Consider the following 26,745-nt stretch of genomic DNA (forward strand, 5'->3'; position numbering starts at 1 on the left):
GTAACTGGGAAGGGACTGACTTCCATGGTCTGATGAGTCCCCACTTCCTCTCCCAGTCTTAACTTTATTGGTTGTCAGTGCTGATGTGTTGTGCTCTTTGTAGGAATATAGTACATTATATTTAATCTCTGTTTTATTAAGTTTAGCACATATTAAAGTACAAAAGACAAATGTCCATGATGGACCAGGAAGATACAAACATATCCATAACAGGAAGACATAGGCATAACCGTACATATAAGTGCTTTACAGTGAGATCCGTAGAAACCATAACATTTTGGTCATATTAAACCAAAGAAAGAGGAAGGACAAAAATCCTCATAGCAGAAGCTAACCAAATAGATATTCGGTATGGTAATATGCAGTGCCATGAAAAAGTATTCATACCCCTTGAAATTTTCCACATTTTGTCATGTTACAACCAAAAACATAAATGTATTTTATTGGGATTTTATGTAATAGACCAACACAAGTGGCACATAATTGCGACGTGGGAGGAAAATTATAAATGGTTTTCAATTTTTTTTTACAAATAAATATCTGAAAAGTGTTACTCTGATACCCCTAACTAAAATCCAGTGAAACCACCTGTGTGTAATGTAATCTCAGTAAAAATACAGCTGTTCTGTGAAGTCATTAGAGAACCTTGGTGAACAAACGACATCCTAAGGCCTCATTCACAGGGACGGATCATTCAGGTCCGCCTGTCAGTTTTGACGGCGGACCTGAACTGCCGCTCCATGCATCCCTATGGAGCGTCGGATGTCAGCGGAGACATGTCCACTGACATCCAACCCTATCCGATCCGCTAAAAACAGACATATGGGGGCACGTCCCCATCCGTACATGGCGGATCAGATCGGGTAAGATCTGATGAAAATGGACATGCTGTCCGTTTTCATCAGATCGCTCCATAAGAGACAGCGGCACCCGACAAGCCCCTCCCAGTGAGCAGAGAGGGGCTTGTCATCCGTCGGCTCAGAGGATGATCTGCGGACTGATCTCCCGCTGAGCTGGCGGACTCCGTAGCAACGGAGTCCGCCTCGTGTGAATGAGGCCTATGGGATAAAGTTGTGGAGATGTTTAAAGGAGGGTTGGGTTATAAAAAAATATCCTAAGCTTTGAACATCTCACAGAGCACTGTTCAATCCATCATCTAAAAATGGAAAGAGTATGGCACAACTGCAAACCTACCAAGACATGGCCGTCCGCCTAAACTGACAGGCCGGGCAAGGAGAGCGTTAATCAAAAAAGCGTCAAATGGGCCCATGGTAAAGCCCTGTACACACGGTCAGAATGTCAGGAGACATTTGCTGGTACAAAAAATACCGGCCGACATTCTGCCTGTGTGTATATTGGGTCTGTCCGTCAGGAGCCGGCCAAACGGCCGGCTTCGGTCGGAACCTGCATGCTGGTAAACCAGCAGCCGAACGGACTCCTGATCAGTGCTCTCAGCCAATGGCAGAGAGCGCTGATCTAAGTGTTCTGGCGGGGGACCGCCCTCGTCAGTACACAACAGCTTAGTGGGGGAGATCGCTGTACCAACCTTGCATGGTTAGTACAGCAGCTCCCGACCACAGCTGTCAGATGTAGTGTGTACCCGGCTTTACTCTGGAGGAGCTGCAGAGATCCACAGCTCAGGTGGGAGAATGTATCCACAGGACAACTATTAGTCTTGCACTCCACAAATCTGGCTTTTATGAAAGAGTGGGAAGTAGAAAGCCATTGTTGAAAGAAAGCCATAAGAAGTCCCGTTTGCAGTTTGCGAGAAGCCATGTGGAGGACACAGCAAACATGTGGAAGAAGGTGCTCTGGTCAGATGAGACCAAAATCTAACTTTTTGGCCTAAAAGAAAAATGCTATGTGTTGCGGAAAAATGGAAAACATCACTCTGAACACACCTTTTACTGCTGAAACCTTTTTTTTCAGCAGGGACAGGGAAGCTGGTAAAAAATGTGATGGGAAGATGGAAAAATACAAATACAGGGTAATCTTAGAAGAAAATCTTAGAAAAAAAACTATTAGAGTCTGAAAAAGACTTGAGACTGGGGTGGAGGTTCACCTTCCAGCAGGACAACGACCCTAAACATACAGCCAGGGCTACAATTGAATGGTTTTGATCAAAGCATATTTATGTGTTATGCCCCGTACACACGATCGGAAATTCTGACAGCAAAAGTCTGATGTGAGCTTTTGAACGGAAATTCCGACCATGTGTATGCTCCATCGGACTTTTGCTGTTGAAAATTCCTATCGGAAAATTTGATCGTGTGTATGGGGCATTAGTATTTCAAAGTCCAATTGAGAATCTGTAGCAAGATTTAAAAATTGCTGTTCACAGACACGCTCCATCCAATCTGACAGAGCTTGAGATATTTTGCAAGGAATAAATGTGCAAAAATGTCACTCTCTAGATGTGCAAAGCTGGTAGAGACATCCCCAAAAAGACTTGCAGCTGTAATGGCAGGGAAAGGTGGTTCTACAAAGTATTGGCTCAGGGGCTGAATACAAATGCACGCTACACATATTTATTTGTAAAAAAAAAAAATTATCGTTTTCCTTCCACTTCACAATTATGTGCCACTTTGTGTTGGTCTATCACATAAAATCCCCCAAAAAATACATTTACGATTTTGGTTGTAACATGACAAAATGTGGAAAATTTCAAGGGGTATGAATATTTTGTTAAGGCACTGTGAGCCAAACCAACAAAAAACAATTGGCCTCCATTTTATAATATAGAGGAGATAATGTCTACATATGTGGATGTCTATTTCGGAAAACCACCTTTATGTCTAGGATGCTGTCATGGAGTGGTAAGCCCAAAAATGGGACAACCCCAGGTGAGAAGAGTATCAAATGAAGAACGCGCAAGAGAAAAAAAAGGGGGGCGGGACTACCACTGAACAGCAGTAGGAGGGCATGTCCACCTAAGAGCATCCCGGAAGTAAGTATGCACTCAAACTGTAGTAGAAAGAAAAGAGGAAAAATTGGAAGAGTAACAGAAATGGATTATAGGACATTACAGGAATCTCTAGTCACTAACTTGTCACCCATCACCCTTTAATTATTTAAATAATAGCTCAGCCATATATCCCAAGACTGGGTGCTTTGTGTTGTGCTTTTTTGCATATGAATGTGCGCTTTGTAAAGGTAGCCTATTCAAATTAATGGATGGCAACGCACCAAAATGTAATAAAAACAAAACAAAAAGACAATAACCATTTTGGCAGCACAGCACCGCACATGGTAGTGCAATACTGTCCTGTATGGTGTACTGCACGGCATTGGAGTTGTGTTGCCTTTTTATGTTAGGGTGCCATTCAAAATGAATGCCACCGCAACTTGTGCAATGTAAATTATAGCAACGCAAGCAATCCTGCAATGTACCACAGCAGAACAGTGTAATAAACCTAATAGCCTGCCTGTGCTAATAACAGACAATTGTGAAACTGAAAAAGAAGAAACAGTTGGGATTTTAGGTGAGGTCATGGCCAATAGGGAACATGTACCTCCGTCCCGGTCTGATGAAAAAATAAATTAAAATATAAAGGAACAGGGGAAAGGAATGCTATGAACAAGTTGGGACTTTACATGGAGTGCACAGTTTGGGAAAAAACAGCCATCAATATAATTGTAGATATAAATATTTTAATTAGGTGTAGGTAAACAGTAATTACATTAAATTAATAATGATTGGTAATATTGGTAATATTATAGACCATAAATATATAAAAATACAATATTTGATACATACATATATCGTACAATTGTGAAACTGTCCTTTATTAATGATGCTGTCAGGATAGGGTTGCCACCTTTTCTTCAAACTAAACCCAACTAAACACTTTAGCGGCGGCAAATTTTTATATTTTTTGTAATATACACTACCGGATTGCAAAAGGCCTGGGACACTTTTGGGGGATGTAAGGAGATTAGTAACGTGGCACATGTAATGTAATGTAATGTGCCACAGCCAACTGTGGGTGTGGCAAAATTGTTTACATAGTACAGGAGTGTGTAATGTACAATATAGTACAGGGCTTTGTTAAGCTGGCCATAGACAGTTTTCTCTTGTTAAGCCAATGGGCTGAATAAAAAAACTAACGGATACAATCCCCCGAGGTCAGTCTGTCCCCAAGAATGGGAGAGTGGCAGCAGAAAAGTGATATGTGCCAGTGCTGGTGGGAGAGAGCAGTGTATGAGGGAGGGGGAAGAGCCGGGGGGCGGGAGCGGCTAGGTGCAGAGGGAGAGATATAGCCAGTGGCAGTGACTGACCAAAGGTGCCAGAGCCAGGGGGAGGGCATTAAACAGCTGGTAGGACAAGAACAATGTGTGGGGAGGGGATGGCAGGTGTCGGCTGTTATAGGCGGAATCGTGATGAGATTAGATCTGAATAATGTGTCTGGGATTCAGACGGAGTAAAACCCAGGCACATGATTCTAAACCTGAACTGTCCAGGTGAATCTCTGACAGGTAGCAACCCTGTCAGGATTACATGAAAGAAAGCTAAAAGCTTTAATAATTGCCATTTTTACCAGTGTCAGTTAACAGCCCTGAGCTCAAGCAGGAGATGGTCAGCCTTGATGGGCGCCTTACGGCTTGACACTGAACTGATATTATTACTCAGTCCGGAAAGGAATCCATCTTAATAGCAATGCAACAACCTCTCCCTGAGAGATAAGCCTGCTCTATTATACCAAATAGTGGTGGAGATTCAGATTCTTACAACTACCCCGTTTGTTGGAAGTTCTCTTTAGGACAAGCACAAGGACTGAGGCAGTGGTCACTCTACAGAGCTCATGGTATTCCTGAGGCCAGTATTTGGATTATATGGGATACATTTGTTTATTGTTTGTTTATAGCTATAACTTCAGTAAAGATGTGGCCATCCCTCCTCTAGGTGAATGTTGTCCAGGATTTATTTGGGAAAGACCCAAAGTTAATTTGGGTTTTGATCTATGCCTGTATAATAATAATAATAATAATAATAATAATAATATTGATGCTCAAGATTCCCTGCAGTCAAATTCCTTCTTTGTTTCCCCTTTATTAGTAATCACAGGTTACAGGTGGGTGTATAATCAGTCTTTCTTAATTCCCAGAAAGAAAACCTTTAGAAATTATTTTGCAATGAAATTAAAGGTTTGAACTTTCTGTAAATGGACCCTTATAGATATCTTGTGTATAACCTCAGAGCACCCTCTTCTCTGTGCCACTGTTCATGGCATTACTTCATGTGGTGCCCGCTATAAACTTAATTTCAATGCAGTAATTTGCAGATTATGCCGAGACTCACACAAGCAGCACAGCATGAATATAAACAAAGGACTTCTGAGAGCAAAATACATTTAATTACTCCAGGTGAGGAGCGCTAAAGCAGCAGAACCAAGCCGTAAATGGTAATGCAGAGAACACTCTCCCTGCGCAAGGCTGTGCGCACCATTCAGCGGGGTCTGGGATCATTGGTATGCATACAATGTTCTGGTGTTTATACAAGATCTATGTTCTCTGCTAACAGCGGCGGGAGGCAGGAAGTCCAGGTGTGCTGCTAATTGTACATCCCACTTAGCAATGCAGATATGAGGCAAACTGTATGAAAATGTCTTATCCTCTGTCTTATTCTCCACACAGGGTCACCCCGGAAAGGAAGGACCCCCAGGAGAGAAAGGAACTCAGGTATAGTAGAATGTTATTATACAGTGCTCCTATTAACTTAAATGTCGGCTCCACACAAAGTAGGTATTTCAATTTTGGGTGTGCACTGGTGAGATGAATTGCCTAATTCTCTCTCTGACACTCCAGTGATTTTATTTCCCTGCAGTTATTTGTGTCTCAGCTCATCCTATTAAGGTAACATTTTTCAGCATTAGTTTGTGTCTCTGCCCCTCCCACAACGCTGAAATTTCCTCACAGTGATTTTGGTCCCGGACCCTCCCACAATGGTGAGATTTTCCACCAGTAGCCCCTCCCACAATTGCATAGTGAAGGTGTCACTCTTTCACCTACAAACCTAAACATGAAATATCAGCCTTGGATGGAGCAACCCTTCAAGCAGCATACCTGGCCCTCTTCTGTGGCCTAACCAGAATTGTAAAATTACCAAACATTTATGAAAAAGTTATTGGCTACTTTTTCTTGATATAGCGCAAACATATTCTGTTGCATTTATTAATTTGGTAAATAAAAAAGCCTGAGTACTTTCACACTGGGGCAGTGTGCTTGCAGGGCGTTAGAAAAAGTCCTGCAAGCAGTATCTATCGGGCGGGGGAGGAGCGGTGTTTACACCGCTCCTGCCCATTGAAATCAATGGGCAGCGCTGCCAAAGCACCTACAAAGCGTTTCGGCAGCTGCGCTTTGCGTGCACTTTTAACCCTTTATTCGACCGCTAGCAGGGGTTAAAAGCGCCCGCTAGCGGCCGAAAAGCGCCACTATTACAGTGGTAAAGTGCCCCCCACCCCGCCCCAGTGTGAAAGTGCCCTTAGATTTACCAAAACCATATAATATGAGGTCAAACCTAAACACTTTCAATCTGTATGCAATTAGAAAGGCTCCTGCACTACATAGGTAAATCTAAAGGAGATTGAACAAGAACATTTTAATTAATTTATGGCCATCTTAAGCAGAATTTTGAACGGGGCCAGTCACGTGCTCCCGTTCACACCAGTGCGATTTGACAGTCCCAAATCGCATGACAAGTTGCACCCTATTGTCGGCAATGGAACAATTCATATGATTATGAAATAGGTTCCTGCACTACTTTTTACCAATTTCATTATGACTTGCATAGACTTCTGTTAAATGAAGTCGGCAGTGCAAATTGCACTGATGTGCGGCTTTGAAAGTAGTGTCATTTCAAAGCTGCACTGGTATGAATGGGGGCTAAAACCTGGAAGCTGATTGGTTACTATGCACTGCTGCACCAGATTATTTGTGCACCAGTTTTAGTAAATCTCCCCCTCAGAGTCTTGTTAGCACCTCTTCTTGCCCTCTCTTCTGTATTGTGTTTCTTGGGTATTGATAATTCCAGGGGGTAGAACATCTGATCTAAGGATGCTAACCTAGAGGTAGCTTTGAAAAGTATTGACTCCTTATAGCTTTTCTTTAAATGTACATGAATACTCGGCCATAGAGTTCTAAAAAGTCTATAACCTTAAAACCTTATCCACCAGCAGCAAAACTGTTGTCAGAAAGAGAGGTCACAATTGCAACCATGAGCCTGTGCCACACGTGAAGCAAACCCTGAGACCTGTTATTCAGTTTGGCCACAGGGTGGCAGCGCTGCTCTGCTGAGGAGAGACGCACATTTTTTTTTATAATAATCTCTGCAAACGAATACATTTTTTTTTTTTTTTAACTAACTGCTGATACAGCTTTGGAGGAATTAATTTATTTTCTGTTACCCAAAGGAGACAAATAAATGACCACCTAAAATGGATTGATCAATAGACTTGGGTTGATTTCATAGGCTGCCAGGGTTTAGCTGAGTAGCCAGATGTTTATTATACTACATCTGCAAAATGGCTTTAAGCCTTATTTACACTAGTGTGATTTCAGTCGCACAGAATCGCATGACGATAGAAACCACATTGTTTTTAATTGTGCTCGTTCACATTAATGCAACTCAGCACAGCCTAATTTTGGAAGAGGGTCCTGTACTATGTTGGTGCGATTCCAGCATGATTTTGGCCCCAAAGGGTTTACAAACCAAATCCAAAATGCAACTAAGTTGCACTATTTAATCACTATGAAAGTCTGATCAAATTGCTTCAGCAGCAGTAGTGTGATCCAAGACTTAATGTGCAGGAATATATAATGAATTATCATAAATAATCTCTTGTTTAAAAAAGTTGGTTTATATAAGAATGTTTTTTCTTTTGCCAGCTGACTTATTACATAGGTCCGTGGGCTGATAACATAGGGCAATGGCCAGCACAGCAAAGTGACATGAATGTCCTCATTATCTGGACAGGTGCATCAATTCCAATGTCACACAGGCAATTCCTCTGCTGGCAACACATTACCAGCAGCAGAATCACTGAGGTGCAACAACCACTTCCCCTAATGGCCATTGCTTCCCTGTTGGCTTGGCATACTGCATAATCTCACAGAATCCCACTCCCTAGTGAGGGAGCAGTAATAGGGCAACATCTCTCTAATCCAACCAGGGGGGAGTGAGGAGGTAAGTCATCTCAGAATGAACTCACTCATCTGACATGATCCTTACAATCATGTTTTATCTTATACATGAAATAGCACTTTTCTTTGAGCTCAGCTTGCAAAATATCAATTCACCTCTTGCAATGAGATCTAGTTTCCCTTCTTGTGTTTCTGGCTATTTTGCTAGAAAACGTGATCCTTGCATCTAGCAGGGTATGCTGAGGGCTGTAGTTCATCATCATCATACTGTCCCTTTTCACCTACCTAGAGAATTAAATATTTTAAATTTCCATAAATCTTCTATTTCACCTTCATTTTTATTCCTGGCATCTGACAGATGCCACTGGCCATGAAATATTCTCCGTTAAAATATGCCAAGAAATATTTTCTGTGCCTCTCTCTTCCTCTGGGCGGTAACGTAGAAAGAATTTATTTTAAAATATAGGAAACCCACCCGGGGCTCGCTCTGACAGGCCGCATTTCATTAGTTGTCTTCGGAGGACACAAGGCAGTTTAACTCTCTGATGCACGGCTGGTACACCACCAGCTGTACAGGGCAAATGCCGAGCACATGTTTTTAACCTCAACACACCAGCCGATTGGGTCACATAGGTCTACAGGGGGAGACAGCGAGCACTCTACCCGCCACAGGCAATTCTTATTGCAGTCTGCAATATTCTGTCTCCCTCTGTGTGAATGGCATTAGAGGTCGGTATTTTTTTGGAGAGATCCAAAGGAAGTGAGAAGAAATCCTTGATATCAGCGATGTTACTGAGATGAGAAGGTGCAGATATATTGCCACCCCTTTTTTCTCAGTGGGACATCTACCTGCTTTTATCACTACAATTATAAATGATTACTCTTAATGCTATTATAGTATATATACTATGGTTCAGGAGAATAAACCTTTTTGGTTTGTTTACTCAAAAGCCCAAGACTAGCCAAAACATTATGTTTAGTTTTCAGTGGAGAAAACATTACGGAGGATTTAATGCCACCTCTCCCCTGTACAGACGCACAATCTTGCGTGGCAATCTTGCGTGGTATCACTAGCTCCTAGCACTGAAGACACTGATCCTTACAGGTTTGTGCAGCACATTACTTCTTTGTCCTCTGTCCTGGTCTGCAGTTACAGTGCAGGCTGCAGACAGGACTGGATATAAAGAAAGAAATACTTGCTTGGTGTGCTAACTGCTATCAGAAAACAAGGAAAGGGAAGGCAAAAGAAATAAGTTATATGTGCAAAGGAGCACATTTAAAACTACAATTATCCTTTGATGGGTTTAAAGTAACAAATAGAAGGAATAAAGGTTATCTTTTATGTTCACTTGGAGCCTCTCTTTCCAGTAACAGCACAGTTACACTCGTCACATGGGATGTAAGAGATTGGAATCTCTGCACGAAGCGAGGGGATGTGTTGTTACATTTGGTGTGAAGTCATGCTAACCTGTCGTCGGCCAATTAGCAAGCAGCACTCAGCAATTTACTTGTAATGAAATGCAGCGCACTGCCTGGAGGAGCCAGTTCAATGTCACACCAGGTTTATTCTGAGCGGAGAGAGTTTAGGGCCACATGCAACTCATAAAAGCCTCATATATAATGGAGGAAAATGTGTGGCTTCAAGCACCCAATACAATTCCATTGTTTTATCCACAAGTTTAAAGTATAACAGCTGTAATCTGGTTGAATTTTGTGAGCATACTTATAGAAAGCTTCAGTATTTTTATTTGCTGCACTGCTGTGTGCAATCTGTTCTACTATTTCAGCTGGTTCAGACAAGGAAGGAAAAACAATAGAGGCTGCAAGTGATAAACCTCTTCTGAAAATGTGACGCGTCAGCTGTCATGTTGATCCAGTGGCTTCAATAGCTTGTCACTCACCTGGAGCAAGTGCCTAGATAGAGATTATAGCATTCCTTTGACTTTCTAATTCTCAACCACTGTTCCTCCAGAGAATGTTAGGGTTTCCTTGAATTGTGGTTGATCTACCCCCCATTTGTTGGCACCTGCATAATTCCTGGGCCCAATGCCTTTGGCACAGCCAACAGTATGACACAAATGATTTTTAGCCATCTGTAAGCATAGGATTCTGACCACCAATGTAAGGGGTATTTGTTTCTACTGGCACCTAATAAATTGGTTTTAGCAGGGGTGCCCAGAGACCTGAAAATGATTTCAAGGTTTCCAGTGAGGTAGAAACTTTGAGAAAGGCTGTTCTAATATGTGTGCTTATTCTGGGACAGAATAGCAGTTGGCATTTTCAAAAGAAGATTAGAAATGGCAGTGTACAAATTTCTTCCCATTCAAGTTTCCTTTAAAAAAGGGACTTCTGCGGGATCCACAACAGAATTGCAGATAGGAAGCCCTCTGTATGGAAGGAGATCTCTACTCTCAGCATTAATTATTAGTTAATATTCGCGTATTAATTGTGCATCCAATTGCTCTGTGTATTCAGCCATTTTGGACTGAAGGAGGCATAAAGAGCACATCTAGATAAACGTCTAGATAAAGTTTGGAAGCTGCCAGTGCTCACTTGTTCTAAAAGATACAAGATATCTGGGCTTCAATACCCCTAATGAGTAAATCACCAAGAACAAGTGAATTCAGAAGTCATGTTCACCACACTGTACTTTTTTACCTCTGTGGGTCAATAAGTAACAAAGTAAGGATGGCATGGACAGCTTTTAGTTTGCACCACAGTGGGATCTGATGATCTCACAATGAAGGAAATAATATTTTACCCTCCATCCTGTATGGGTGTCAGGGGCTGCAGCTGTCCATTCATCTCAAAATCTGAACATTACAGAAAAATGCACATATTTGCTAGCACACCAAGGTTCTTCAAATATTGTTCAAAGACTTTTATTGCAGAAAGATCACATCACAAGAACAAGTGCTATAATTCGGAGCCACACAGGCATGTGAAGGGGTCCTGCGTGGCTCTGAAATTTCGCACTTGTTCATGTGATGTGATCGTTCTGCAATAAAGGCCTTGGACAATATTTAAGGATCCTTGGTGTGCTGGTGAATATGTGCATTTATCTGTGAGGTTTCTATTATCCAGCTGGTAGTCGCTACAGCACCCACTACTGATGAGCCCGTTTTCAGGAATGTGTGCAATGGGAATATAGACAAGACTGTATTATCTGAACTTTATCTGACATTGATGAAGTGAAAATGTCAGGCTCTTACCAAATGATACACATATAAACATCTAGTGCAATGTTTGCAACTCCACCACTTCAATTAGTAACTTTACGTTAAACTCTAGCCAAAACGTATATTTTTACTTTTGGATGGAGTGAAGAATGGTTGGTACCTCTGTTAGTGTTCTATTACAATTTATATCCCCATCAGTGAGATTTACCTGCATGTGCAAATACTCAACAGGAAGTGAGAAAATCACTGCAAAACCTCTCTAACATTTCCCCTCCACTCCTGTCCGGTAACAACCTTCAGTTTTGGATTTCCCATCACTCTCTGTTGCAATGACAATGGTCACTACGACAAATAAAGAAGAACTGTAACCCTTCTATACACTATCCAAAACTAGAAAAAAAAATGTGGCTGATTTTTTCTAAATGATCTTCAGTTAATAAGTGCATGAGAAATTCTACACAACTTGCAACTGTTTTCTGTGGCCTGTAGGACTTTTGGGTACAGTAGAGTTTATCACCAATCTGTGTTACCAATAATTAGAGTTGGTTTTCTGATCTCAGAAAATGAGGCAGACGGCAGCAACCGTGATTTCAGAACCCACTGTGTGGCCCCTTGCAATAGTTATGTAATCACCTTCAGGTTTCCAGCATCTAAATGCCACTATTTCGGTTGAATGTTTTTCCATGCTCTACATGTGCAACCACTAAGAGACACACATTCTTATTCTTTATTGTGTGCCTGTGTGTTTTTTGTTGTAAACAAATAAGATTTGAGAGGTGAAAGCAGCGCAGGTTGCTCGTGTCTCAGGTGGCCGTATGCATATTCAGCAGTAAGCGTGCGCGGGGCTGTAATCAGATTGAAGCAGGGAGGTAGGCACTGTGAGGTCTCTGTCTATCAGTTGCCAAGCAACAGCACAGAAACTTAATTCAAAGTTTAGACTCTGATCGGGTAGCTTGGAAAAACAAAGACAGTGGCACACGCTGTGTTGTAAATACAGGCCTGTGGCTTGCTGCGGTCCAGATTACTATTCCAAGTAGGGGGAGGGGGGACTGGCCATAATTGTATTTGAAGTGGACCTGTAATGCTTTGTTTATGTCATGTCCTACATTAACAGCTTTGCTAAAATGGATAAATAAAGGGAAAAAAAGTCCTTGACTTTCCCAGGATAATTGCTGCTTCTGACTTTTTTGACTCCTCTTTGAGTAGCACTGGTCAGGTGATCTCTGCTTTAATAAACCTCAAAAGCAATCACATGACCAAATGTATAGGCTTTATCATTGCTTCAAGTTTGCACACCGGTTTGCTTTAACCATTCATTTATAAGTAAAAAAACTCAGTTAATGATAAATATCTCACATGTTCAGCAGAACTACAAGTCCCAGCAGAGAAACATGAAAACCTAATGCAAAGTTCAAGTGCAGTGTACCCCACAGTCAGAGTGAATTCCTGTGATGTACACTAGCCAAAATAAGTTCTGCACATTAAAAGCAAAACAATCACATTGTACTGAATGCTTTTGACATTACATTTTTGTCTCATTACCTACAGGGTCCTGCAGGACCTCAGGGACCAATCGGGTATCCAGGACCTCGAGGTGTGAAGGTAGGTGTTGCTAATGGGTTCTTTTTTTGGGGGGGGGGATGTCTGTACTATTGTCCATTGTCTTGCTATTCCCTGACCCTTAAACTCATCACACACTTTTGAGGCTTTTACACAGGTCTTGTAAATATATAGTTCCTATATTACTGTGGATGATATAGGAAATTTGTTGTCATGCCTCGCTATCACACCTACAGAGGAGAGTGGACTACATGGGTGAAATGGCATGACTGCATATCGATGACTTTGCGACTTCCATGAGTTGAAGTGTAAAGTAAAACTGTGACTTTTTTCCAAGTAAATAACTGATTTACAGAAATGTTATATGGATTATATGGGTGATCAGAGGTTCTTTTATATACCTTCAAACAGCTGTATAAACACCCAAATTGAGGAGCTTTACACAAATGGCTACCTTTCCTGGTCAAGCCTGGCACTGATCCTCCTCCCACTTTTTATTATTGGCTCAGTGCTATGAAGGTGGGCTTTACTAGGCCCAAAATAGTCAACTTTACCAGTAAAAGCTGCCAATTCAACCCTTGGATGGATGGAGTTATTAAGTAGAATGGGTCGCATGGAGTGTGGTTTTAAGGAAGTGGTAAATATAAAACTGTAGTGAATATTCACCAGATACAGAAATGTAAATAATTTAGGGCAACAAAACATAATTTTCAACCTTTAACCCTGCAGCTGTTGAGTAGCCACAAGTCCCAGCATTCATTTACAGAACAAGTTGAGGCATACAGTAGGAGAGGGGAGCCTGCCCATTCATTGTGCAGCCTGTGGCAGTGGAGAGGTTAATTGTGGCGCTGACTCAGGCCAGCCTGTGCAAAAATGATGCCAGCCATCCTCCAGCTTCCTCTCCTGGCTGCACTTCACTCTTCTCCATTAGGGAGACATTAAGAGTGTGAAGAGCAAAATATCTGCCTTTCGAGCTGTCATTAAACTAAGTGAATTATCCTGCACTGCCACTGAGAAGGGGGCTGCAGAACAGCAAAAATTCTCCTCCAAAGTGTCATAATTAGATTTCCTAAAGTGGAGATGGATGGGTGTACTGTCGGGCTTAATGGAGACAATTTACTACTTTATATATTTATTTTCTTGTGTCAGAAGCCATTTGCTGTCATTGTGCACTATGAGCTCAATCACAAATGGGTTTATAAATGGACACACTAAGCAATTGCTGACACTTTCCAGTTCAGGTTGAGGACTAAAGGGCTACTTTGAGGGACCCATGAAAATCGGGTCTTCCATCCCTCAGAGCTATATTGTAATAATTATCATACTGCCAAAGGTACCAGAATACATGAGATCATTGTTATATTTTGTCAATATATAAACATACAGACAAGAGAAAAAGTACTGCGTATGACAGATACTGAAGTTACACCCAGCATACAGAACATCAGAAGTGCTACTGTGCAACATCCATATATACAGAATAAGAACAGATACTGACAAAAACAGCCAATATACAGAACAGGATATGTTATGAAGCCTCCATAATTAGTTGCAGCATCTGTATCTACTGAATAAGAGCAAATATTGAGAATCATATTCAACGTACAGGCAAAAATGAGTTGCATTGTAAAGGAGCCATCCATACAGAATAAGATACTGGGAATTGCATCCAATGTACAGGACAAGAGAAGCAAAACTGTGCGGAATCATTATACCAAGATATACCAACAATTAGGGCTTGTTTACACCAGGTGCTTTAGGGCTGCTGAGCGCAGTCTGAATGCATAGACAAGGTAAATGCCTTGTTCCTAATTAGGTCAATGCACACTGCTACTTTACATTGGTGCACACTGGAAAAAATACAGCAGTGCTTTCAGCGCAGCATGGCACAATGCAGTCCACCGCATTGCACCATGCTTGTGACATTACATTAAAGTTAGAAAAAAAAAAGTCTTCCAGCACATTGCCACCATAGCCTTCTCATTGCACCTCAGCAGGTGCAATCTAACGCAGCTGCTGGTGTAAACAAGCCAATTATAACCAGTGTATAGAGCAAGAGAAGTGTTATTTTTCAGCATCCATATATACGGAATAAGAACAGATACTGAGACTTGCACCCAGCATACAGAGATGAGGCAGGGTGCAGCGTCTATATACTGAGCACAGAAGAAACAATATTGTGAATTACAGTAACACTGTTATGTTAGGCGGAATCAGACTAATTCAGATTTCAGGGACCAAAGATATACCTAGGATACACTGAAGCTATATATGCCCTACAGAATGCCATCTCTAGAGCCCTAAGCAATGATATCAGCCGAGTAAAAAAGGATACACTACAGTCATTTCAGAGCATTGTGCAATTCACATATCTCACCAGTAGAGTGCACAGTGATAGAAGCATGGTTTGCAGAAGAGATCATTGCTGTTTGAGGACCTCTGCTGATTACTTCTTATAGCTCCTGTATAAACATCCCGTTTTTACAAGTACTTGACTAGTACAGGGAGGCTTTATAATTAACTTGAAAGCCTGTGATAGTGTTTTCAATTTCAGAAAGCCTAGCTTGTCTGATTTGTGCAATCTTCAATGAACAGACATGGAAGGATCATTTGTGACTTTAGATGGATCGATTAGTGCTACATTGTATTTCTTATCATCCTCCTGTCAGAGGCTGGCAAGTATCTGCAACTCACCAAAGCAATAAATTCACGTAAATATAGTTCTGACAAGGATCCAAGACATTGAATAAAAAAGTGGAGGGGATGACTTTTACATTTCACACACCCTTTTCTTACAGAAAATGTTAAGTTCTGCTGCGTGATAACAACACTATGTTGCTCCACAAACCCAGATGAATACTTGTAGTACTAAAATCATTACAATGCACTTCCAGAGGGTTGCCAATGAACCTTTTATTTCAGTATAACTACTAATGTGAACAAGGACCAGCGAGCACTTTTTAAGCCACCTCTCTGTAAATTTAGACTAGAAATTCACAGTCCAGTCTTAAGAGACTGCAGGAGAATGTAAAGTGTTATTTATTTGTTTTAGAATAATACATAGTATTTTTCAGTTCTTCCTTTACTTATAACTGGTATTAATGTTTATGTAAAACCTAAAAATGTTAAATATACCTTTGAAATGTTTTATTATATCTGTTTAATAAGTGAAAAAATACTTGCTAGCCCTCCTACTTCTTATCTTGGACTACACAATAATTGGTGTCCATATCCTAGAGATGAGAGTAGAAGGGTTTGAGTAGTTTAGCAAAAGATAACTGGGCAGGGCCGATGCCACTCAGTCTACAAAAAAAACTGTGTATTGTCAGCCAAAAACAGGATTTAAGAGCCATTCTAGCAGATCAACAGATACGTTCATGTACAGGTAAATGTGCATGAATGGCAGAGATTTGCTGCATTTACTGCATTTTTTTGCCTTGACATATACTTTTTTGTTAATGTAGCGCCAAGATCTACTGCAGTAATGTACAGAGTGGGACTGTATTATTGTCAAATACTGGGTTATAAAAGATTGTGGGCTGGGAAATCTAGGTACCACAGCTGGTATAATTGTATGAATATCAAGAAAAGGAAAACAGTTAAAGTACCAAAACGCGCAACTTGCATTGACATTACATCCAAAATGTTAATGTATAACAAGAATTAAGACACTTGTCCAATGGAACTTACCATACGAGGCAGAATAAGTCTTATGCCCCGTACACACGAGTGGAATTCCGCTCAAGCCTTCCTTGCGTACACACGGTCACACAAAAGTTTGGTAAAATTTTGACTGCCAAGAATGCGGTGACGTAAAAGACTACGACAAGCCGAGAAAATTAAGTTCTATGCTTCCGAACATGCGTCGTAATTTTGCGCGTCAGAATTTGTACACACGATGGGAAATTCCGATCGGATTTTTCCTGAAGGGAAAAAAAAGATCCTGTCCTCTATCTTTTTCCAGCAGTTTTTCCATTGGAAAAAGTCTGATGGAGCATACACACGGTCGGGATTTCCGACCAAAAGCTCTCATCTGACTTTTTCCAACGGGAAAACCGGTCGTGTGTACACGGGGCATTAGTAATCAATGTTTCTGAATTAAGCAGAATGAGTTGAGTGGATTGGAGTCTTAGTAAAGTCTGCAGGTTCTACTAAAGTGGATAGTATACTGTATGTGGTTACAGGTGATGAATACAGCTAATGTGAAATTACAAGCTTGGCTGCAAAATGTCTTGCTTTCTATTCATACATCTATTCCTTTGTTTTCACAGGGTGCTGATGGAATACGAGGCTTGAAGGGTGGAAAGGGAGAGAAGGTAACTTACTAAATGCCATCACCAGCTGTTTAGGTGGGTGGGTGGTTGTAGGTGTGTTGGGATGGAGGGGGGGATCCAGCGTGTGCATTTTAGGGCAGTAGAAGACATTAGAAAATTAGCATAATATCAGTGCATCTGAATTTTTACAAAGTGGTTCATTCTTCCATTATAGTTTTGTTTTTCATATGCTTTGAAAAATATGCTCATTCATGCAAATTCAGATGCAAATTCTAGTGGCAGTACACAGTAATTATGGGAATGGAGTTTTCAGGGATGGGGATCTTGCTGAAAACCTGCATAAAGATAAAGATTGGGGCAGTCCGGATGAAGCAGCTGGCATATTATAACATGCTCTGAGAAAAGTTACAGTCTATACAGAGAGGTAAGTTTGGGCTAGCTGTGTAACTGTGCAACCTGTGAGAAAGATATGAGAAAACAGTGAGAATCTGGAAGACATTGTACAGCACATATAGAGAGATATGACTCCCTATATCTTCTATCTGTTGAGCTTTTTGTCCCACCAGCCTGTTATAATATCTCTCTATTAGAATTGTGCTTGGAAACCCTTAATCTTCATTGACAACAAACCAGCAGCCCAGAGGCCATTAGAAACTCTAGTTCCTTCCTTGTCAGTCACCCTCCATTGCCCAGGGAGCCATGGGCATGTCGATAAACCCTGCTCTGTTGCAGAAATGCACATAGGTGTATTGTAAAGAAGCTGCATTTCACATAGAACTAATTTTTTTCTTTCCATGTTTCCTTTGTCTTTAGGGTGAAGATGGCTTCCCTGGATTTAAGGGTGACATGGGGCCCAAAGGAGACAGAGTAAGCGCTTCAGTTGTGTTTATTCAGCCTAAAGTTGTTCTATTATGTTACAAAGAGTGCAAACACATCACATTGTGTTAAAGTTCACATTGCAATACAATACATAGAACTCTATGACATTTCATGTAAAGACTTTAAAGACATAATGAAATAAGTACAGTCAGACCAGGCCATGGTGGCTGCACAAGGTCACTGTGCTGTTCAAAGAGTGAGATTGCCACTTGTACAGAATGGTTGCATCATACGTTTCTACAAAGCAAAATTCCATAATGGTCAACTAAGCCAAAAACAACAACCACCAAAACATAAAGGTACACCCTTTCCTTTTAGGAACTCTGAATGACAGTGGTCTCTTGCTAAGACTGAGATCTCTGACTGCAGAATGGACATTGATACGGGGAGCCATTTTTGTTTGTATATGACTTGGGAGTAAAGGTAGGACACTACAGGGAACACAGAGAAATGGGCAGCATAATGTCAGAAGTCCCATGCGTAGCCAGATAATATGCAAATCTGACTGGCATGTGTGCTGCTAAATCCCTATTTTAGAGTGCATTCACACTTGTGAATTCAGCGAATACATGCAAGTGAGCACAATTATCTGCAAGAGTTGCTTTTAATGAGGCTAATGGTGGGAACCCCCACTGGGTGCATTTGCAAGTGTGAATGCACCCTTATTTGAACAGTACACTGAAATAGATTTTCAGACTGTGGGTTATATGCAGTGTATCCATGTACACTGCATTTACTATTAATATATTTTACTATTTTTCACCTAATAACCCAAAAGAACAATCAACCCCCCCCCCTCTCTCCTGGGACATACCAGCCCACATGCCCCCAACATTGTCAGTGACAATGTCCGCCACCACTGGCAGGAAAAAAGGTCCACGTACGCTGGCTCCCACTGTCTGACAGCTCCGTCGCCTCCTGCTGCTAAATAATCTACTAAGGGGCGGTGCTACTCAATGTCACCAGATGGCCCGCCCTGTGTAAAGTCACAAACTGGGGGCATGCTGGGTTAGAGCCAGCATTGGAACCAGAGTTTTATTTAAAATTTTTCCAGGTCGACGGTGTCAGCAGGCATTGTGATTGAAGATGGATCTACGCCGAGGGACATTTGTTTTTGTTTTTTTAGTAAAGGACTTTCTTCCCTATTTTGATAAGCCCCCTACCCGCAGACATCCACAACCAACGACCAGGATTGTGGGGAAAAGGCCCTTGTCCCCATCAACATGCATCTTCGTAAATGAAGCCTAGTATGGTACAGAAAAAATAAAAACTTTTAAAATTTTATTTCCAAATACAGCTGTTCTGTGAAGCCCTCAGAGGTTTGTTAGAGAACCTTATTGAACAAACAGCATCATGAAGGCCAGGAAACACACAAGTCAGGTCAGGGATAAAGTTGTAGAGAATTTTAAAGCAGGGTTAGGTTTTAAAAAAAAATATCCCAAGCTTTAAAATCTCACTGAGCATTGTTCAATCCATCATCCAAAAATGGAAAGAGTATGGCACAACTGCAAACCTACCAAGACATGGCTGTTCACCTAAACTGACAGGCCGGGAAAGGAGAGCATTAATCAGAGAAGCAGCCGAGAGGCCCATGGTAACCATGGAGGAGCTGCAGAGATCCACAGCTCAGGTGGAAAAATCTGTAAACAAGAAAACTATTAGTCCTGCACTCCACAAATCTGGCCTTTATAGAAGAGTGGCAAGAAGAAAGCCTTTGTTGAAAGAAAGCCATAAGAAGTCCTGTTGGGAGTTTGCGAGAAGCCATGTGGGGAACACAGCAAACATGTGGAAGAAGGTACTCTGATCAGATGAGACAGAAAACTAACAATGCACATCCTGAACACACTATCCCCACCGTGATAGTGGTGGCAGCATCATGTTGTGGGGATGCTTTTCTTCAGCAGGGAAAGTGAAGCTGGTCAGAGTTGATGGAAGATGGAAGATGGATGAAGTCAAATATAGAGCAATCTTAGAAGAAAACCTGTTATGCCGCGTACACACCATCAGTTTATGTGATGAAAAAAAACAACGTTTTTAAAAATGTCACTTTAAATGACCGTGTGTGGGGGAAACCGTCGTTTTATGTCTTGTAAAAAACGACAAAAAAAAAATTGAAGCATGCTTCAATTTTATGTGTCGTTTTTCAAAACGTTGTTTTTTACTTCACAGAAATTGACCGTGTGTAGCAAAAAATGACGTTTAAAACAACGTTTTTACACCCGCGCATGCCCAGAAGCTAGTTATGAAGCGAGCTTCAATGGAAAAAAGTGGTGAACGTAACCTCGCTTTGCTAGAGCATTTTGAAAAAACGATGGTGTGTAGGCAACTTCGTCTTTGAAATTTGAAGTTTCAAAAACGTCGTTTTTTACTTCACAGAAAATGTCGTTTTTTTTCATCACATAAAGTGATGGTGTGTACGCGGCATTAGAGTCTGCAAAAGACTTGAGATTGGGGCAGAGGTTCACCTTCCAGCAGGACAATGGCCTTAAACATACAATCACAGCTACAATGGAATGCTTTAGATCAGGGGTCTCCAAACTTTTTACTTTGAGGGCCACATCAGCGGGGCTGGATAGTGCACCTGTATCCTCCGCCTGCCACATACATTTGTGTTCCCATCAGAGCCTCTCTGCCCATTTGTGTCCCCAGCAGAATCTCCCCACACAATTGTGTCCTCATCAGACTGTCCCTAGAAGCTTGTGTCCCCAATAACACCGTCCCTTGCACATTTCTGTTCCCATCACAACCATCCCCCCACACGTGTGTCCCTATTAGAACTCCTGTCACACACTTGTGTCCCCTCAGAGTCACCTCCCCACACCCATTAAAACCCCCTCCTGCCCATGTCCCAATCAGCACACCCACACGTGTGTGCCACATCAGGGTCTCCCCCCCACACTTATGTACCCCATGAGAGCCCCCCTCCCACATTTGTGTCCCCACCAGATCCCCTCTGCACACTTGTGGCTCACATCGGAGCCCCCCCACACACTTCTGTCCTCATCAGTCCCCTTGCCTTATTTGTGTGCCCACCAGAGCCCCCTCTTCACATGTGTCCCCAATCTGAGTCCCTCCACACTTGTGTCCCCATCAGGGCCCCCCTGTGTACACGTATGTCCTCACCAGAGCCCCTCTGCACACCTATGTCCCCCATCAGAGTGCCTCTCACACGTGTCCACCCCTCCCCCCCCCTACATTTGTGTCTTCCATCACAGCCCCACTCACACACGCACACTTTGAATGGGCAAAAATTTCACTCTCTGGATGTGCAAAGCTGGTAGAGACATATCCAAAAAGAATTGCAGCGAAAGGTGGTTCTACAAAGTATTGACTCCATTTGTCATTTTCCTTCCACTTCACAATTATGTGCCACTTTGTGTTGGTCTATTAAATAAAATACCAATAAAATACGTTTATGTTTTTGGTTGTAACATGACAAAATGTGGAAAATTTCAAGGCACTGTAGTTGAGGATCTAATACATTGAATGAAAGAAAGTAATGTCGGGTGGCCCCAAAAAAATTATCTGTAGTGATCCATCTATGGGGGTGCTCCTCTTGGTCCTGAGTGGGTGCTCTTTTAAATCGATGAAAACAAACAGAAAGACAAGAGCACAAACCCCAGTGTAGTATATTAAGCAGAAAGCATTTAATAAAATACGTCCACAAAGATAGCATGTGGATGTATTTATCTAGGCATAACAGTCTGGGTTACTTGGAAGCCAGGATTGATGGAGTGTAACCCAGGATCCCTGCCACTTGTGATGGAATAAAGCCACTGTCACTGGAGGAACACCGTCACTGATGAAAAACCCCGGAGGTGGAGATCGCCTGAAGTAGCCGATGTTCACATGCGTAGTTCACTGCCTCTTGGGATGAGGTGTAGCTACAACCACCAGTCTTGATCTGCCTGCATTGCATAGAGAAGCATATGGACCAACTGCTTACTTAAAAAGTTCCTTAGCATGTTGATGGGGTGGGGTTAGGGCAATATCAAGGAAGGCTAAATATAAGCAGATTGAACTTCAGCTTTATGAGTTAGGGTTATTGGTGGTACGGGTAATTTGGAATTTGGTGTTATAAAGGGTATTCGGGTTGAGTATTGTTTTAAATTTTGGTTATTTGATGGAGCTTTTACCTAATTATAACATACTAAGGAGCAGAACAGTTACAAACACAGGAAAAGTATGAGCCAGCTCAAAGAAGATGACATGGACTCCACAGTTTTGGACTTGAAGATTTAAGAATATTTTAAAACATTCAAACTTCTAACAGGAACATGAAACATTACCACAGTTTTTGTTAAAAAAAAACTTTTCTGAACAGATCTCATCAGAGGGAGCTTTACAAAGCTGTGGAAGACTCTGCGCCATTTCCTAACCTCCAGAGCTATTTGGCAGTGTTCAGTCTGTTGTTTTAGAGGTTATATATTATTTAATGTAGGTTAATACAGTGTGTCTGGTGGAAGGAGTAGAAATAGATCAGTGCTTATGAAGAGAAAATATGGATTCCATGTCACACATAAACTTTCATTATTTACAGCATCTGCACGCTTCCACCTCTCTGAGTTCCACAGTGAATAATTGAATAGAACAGGAAAAATCAGCCATGTACAGTTCAGGCTGGAGGGAATATTGTCACGTATCTTCTCACATGCTGTGCGTCCCAAGCCGAGGCACTAAGAGCCCTACATCTTCTTTTCCTCCCCTTGCATGGAGGGTGTAGCCTCACTACAGGAGTGAACAATGCATGTCGCAGTGCATTCTGGATACCTTGCAGCACACAGACAGAATTTCTGGCCTCAGAATCCCACAACAAATGTCTGCCGATAAAGCTAATGAAGTACATAGAGGCCGCCCGCCAACCAGTAAAGCGAAGCATGGCTGGTTTTATGCTGATAATCAAATTTATCCTGGTGTTTGGAGCTCAGGAGGGTTCATCATAGAGCAATTTAGTGTTTGTTGGAATGCACATAATTAGATTGTTTTGGTTGTGTTTGTAATGCAAGCTAAGTAATATTAACATATTGCTTGGGATAAATGAGACACTGATAATGGCTTGGGAGGAATTTGCTGGTTCTCGCCTTCTTGTGCTTTTTTTCATTCACACAATTAAAAAAAAAAAATAATTTCATGGGCACAAAAAATGCATTTGTATTAAAGAACTTTGTTCAACCTCTGAAAAAACAAAAGAAAGGGTTCAACCCTATGCTTACCATAAATAACTAGACAAGAGATATTTCTACTTCGCTCAAGAGGTGTGGTTATGGTACAGGGGGATTTTCCAAACTGCTTAAAAAACCTTTGTTTTTTTTTTATCTCAGATTTTTCCTTTATTTGGATAGAGAATTTAAAGTGAAACTAAACACCGGGTTTGAAAAGGAAAACTCTATTTGCGTTTTGGGGGTTATTTACGAAAGGCAAATCCACTTTGCACTACAAGTGCAAACTCCAAGGGCAAAGTGCACTTGAAATTGCACTTAGAAGTGCAGTCGCTGTAAATCTGAGGGGTAGATCTGAAATGAGGGGAAGCTCTGCTGATTTTATCATCCAATCATATGCAAGCTAAAATGCTGTTTTTTATTTTCCTTGCATATTCCCCTCGGATATACAGCGACTGCACTTCCAAGTGCAATTTCAGTGCAATTTCAAGTGCACTTGTAGTGCAAAGTGGATTTGCCTTTGGTAAATAACCCCTTTTGTGTTCTTAACTCAAAAAAGTACCTAATAGCTTCAGCCTTCTACAAATCCAAATTCATTTTGTTTTTAGACCAGAGACCGCTAGCATTTTCAGACAGGTCATCAGTGTCTTTAGTCCCTGAATCGGTCATGAAAGGTTCACTTAATAGTAAAGAGTACAGACCAGCATTTGCCTTACTTGTGAGCTCACAACCTGTCTAACGGTGCAATCAATAAATTAATTACCGGATAACTCACCTTAACCTGTGCACTGCATAGGGATGTTAATTGACTTGGCAGAATCAATGGTAATATCGCACCACTTGCTCTTGCAATTAGTTATTTTGTGTATTAGTTGCACAGACAGACACCAACAATTAAATGGTGAAAATGCAGATTTAATTATCATCCTGTTTAAAGACCTTCCAATCACAGGAAGTCACCTGGGCAATTTAAAAATCATGATTTATTTCTCTTTTAAATGTCATGCTGAGTTGTGGAGATCAATAAAGCTCATCTGTGTTTTGTAAAGAATTAATTTTATTTTACCTAACTTTAGGCTACATTTACACTTGAGCTGAGCATTTTCAGGCATTTTTTCAAGTGTTTTTTTAGGCGTTTTTGAGCTTTTTTTTTTGCAGATTTGCAAATATTATAGGCTTTTTCAGGCGTTTTTCATTTAGGTGTTTTTGCTGTGGCCAATAGAAACCTGTGTAAAGTGTGGAGTGATGCTAAAAAAATTGAAGGAAGCTGCTGTTTGAGCTGAAAACACCAGAAAAAATGCACATTTCTCACTGTTTAGTCATTTTCCATTAAAGTCTATAGGGACAAAAATGCTCAAATCTGTCTGAAAAGTAGTTCATACTTTTTTTGAGCGACAGGCATTTTGCTATAGGTGACAAAATGCTTAAGTGTGAGCAGGAACCATTGAAATGAATGGGATTTTTCTTGTTGAGTGTTTCTGGTGACGTAAAACACAACGACGTGCTGAAAAAAACGAAGTTAAATGCTTCCAAGCATGCGTCGACTTGATGGACGTGCCTACAAACGATCGTTTTTTTTCTATCGGTTAGGTATCCATCGGTTAAATTTAAAACAAGATTGCTTTTTTTTAACCTATGGATAAATAACCGATGGGGCCCACACACGATCGGTTTAGACCAGGGATCTGCAATTAGCGGACCTCCAGCTGCAAAACTAAGTCCCATCATGCCTCTGACTCTGGGTGTCATACTTGTGGCATACTTGTGGCTGTCAGAGTCTTGCTATGCCTCATGGGAATTGTAGTTCTGTAACAGCTGGAGGTCCACTAATTGCATATCCCCGGTTTAGACCAATGAAAACGATCCATCAGACCGTTCTCATCGGTTTAACCGATCGTGTGTACGCGGCCTAAGGCTCCATTCACAACTGAGGGTACTGGAATTGCCGGCAGCATCACGGTAAAACACAGGATGCGTTTGAGATTCCATTATTTCTTAATGGCACCCCAAACGCGGTGCAATTTTCCATGAGTTCAGCATGTTTTGTCACAAACGTGTCTGTGCCAAATTTTGGTACACAAGCTTCTTTGGCGGTTTTTGGAGTGGAGGGAGGCTCATTTAAATAAATGGTACTGCTCCAAAAACACAGTGCAGCAGGTGTCACTGCAGTACGCTTGGGTGTGAATGGAGCCTTAATTACACATTTGTATGTATTTTATTTGTCTGGGCCTTTAGTGGCAACATTTCCAGCTCTAGCTGTAGTTACTGCGAGGAAATCCCACCTGTTCTTTCTTTTTCCTTTGATTTACAGCAGGGTAGGTGATACTCCCTTATGTGGTTCCCACAGCAGGGACGAAGATCTAAAAATTATCTGGCATTAATATCTGAATGAAATGTGGTTATTCACTTAAAGCCGAACTCCAGTTACCCTTGCAGTGGGGCTCCCCATGCTTGCAACACTTGAAACGGTGGAAAAAGGATCACCGTTATATTATTGATCAATGCTGATTGAGTGTTCATTTTTACAAAAGTGTATGAATACAACCCACATGTTTTATACATTTTTTCACTAGTATTGTGTCACCAGGGAGTGGTGTCTGATTGCAGTTATTGTTAATCATCACATTGCCATCCCTTAGCATAAAGGCAGACGCTGACTATAAACTGCCTCTTTACGATATATTCATTTAACTATGTATATATATATATATATATTTGTGTGTGTTTGTCACTAGGGGGAACTTGGTGCATCTGGTCCCAGAGGTGAAGACGGCCCTGAGGGTCCAAAGGGGCGCGGTGGTCCTAATGGAGAAAATGGCCCACTAGGTCCAGCAGGTGAAAAGGTAAGGTCTTTTGAGAAGCTTTGGGGGGTTATGTTGATTCAGCAGTCATTACATCGTATTTCAGCCATTATGATTATTTGAAAATGGGGCTTGTAGTAGAGCGTGGCTGCCCTTCAAGGTGAAAGGTGGTGCTGGGAAATTCATGAATAGTTAAAGAGCAGATAGCAGAGGCATTGCACTGGTCTTGTGTTGTCACGGATCCTATATTATGCAGCCACATACTGTAGAAGTGAAGAGGGGTTATATACATTACTATACAAACCTTCTGCTGCATAAGACATCGCCAGCATATGTGTTTCGACTGTATATTTAGTTGTTCAGCTTGAGTGGCCCTTTAGGTTAACATGGAAAATGAATGCCATATGTCATAATTCTGTAGACGGTCATTGTTCTACCCCTTCCTCTGTCAAACATGAGGGCAATGGCATTTGCAAGGGTTCAATGTTTCTTTTTTTAGAGGTCAGAGGATGAGGTTATACAACTTTTTTTATATTAAAGTCCTAATAATTGCTTTTGTTCCTTTAAATCAGATAAGCTGTACCAAGCTTAAAATCTTCTGACAAACGAGTGGAGGGGTTGAGGAGTGTCAGAGAGATGGAGGGAAATGTTATAATTGCATGTATGTAGATAATGGTGGGAAGACAAGGTGAATCTCTTAACACATCATTAAAAATATTTTCTCTGGCTAACATATGCCTGGCGCAGAACACAG

General features: G+C 41.3%; 1 protein-coding gene across 2 annotated transcripts in view; it reads left to right on the top strand.

Moving 5' to 3' along the window:
* The window catches only part of COL5A1 (collagen type V alpha 1 chain), a 255,317-nt gene that overhangs the window by 133,263 nt on the left and 95,309 nt on the right, over positions 1–26,745 (top strand). For both annotated transcript variants that reach the window (XM_040324092.1, XM_040324091.1), the window contains exons 26-30: positions 5,635–5,679; positions 12,867–12,920; positions 17,150–17,194; positions 17,966–18,019; positions 25,926–26,033. In XM_040324092.1, coding sequence (XP_040180026.1) covers positions 5,635–5,679; positions 12,867–12,920; positions 17,150–17,194; positions 17,966–18,019; positions 25,926–26,033 — 306 coding nt within the window. The remainder of the gene's footprint in view (positions 1–5,634; positions 5,680–12,866; positions 12,921–17,149; positions 17,195–17,965; positions 18,020–25,925; positions 26,034–26,745) is intronic.

Source organism: Rana temporaria, chromosome 9 (genome assembly GCF_905171775.1).
Source record: "Rana temporaria chromosome 9, aRanTem1.1, whole genome shotgun sequence".
In the NCBI taxonomy this organism is placed as follows: domain Eukaryota; kingdom Metazoa; phylum Chordata; class Amphibia; order Anura; family Ranidae; genus Rana; species Rana temporaria.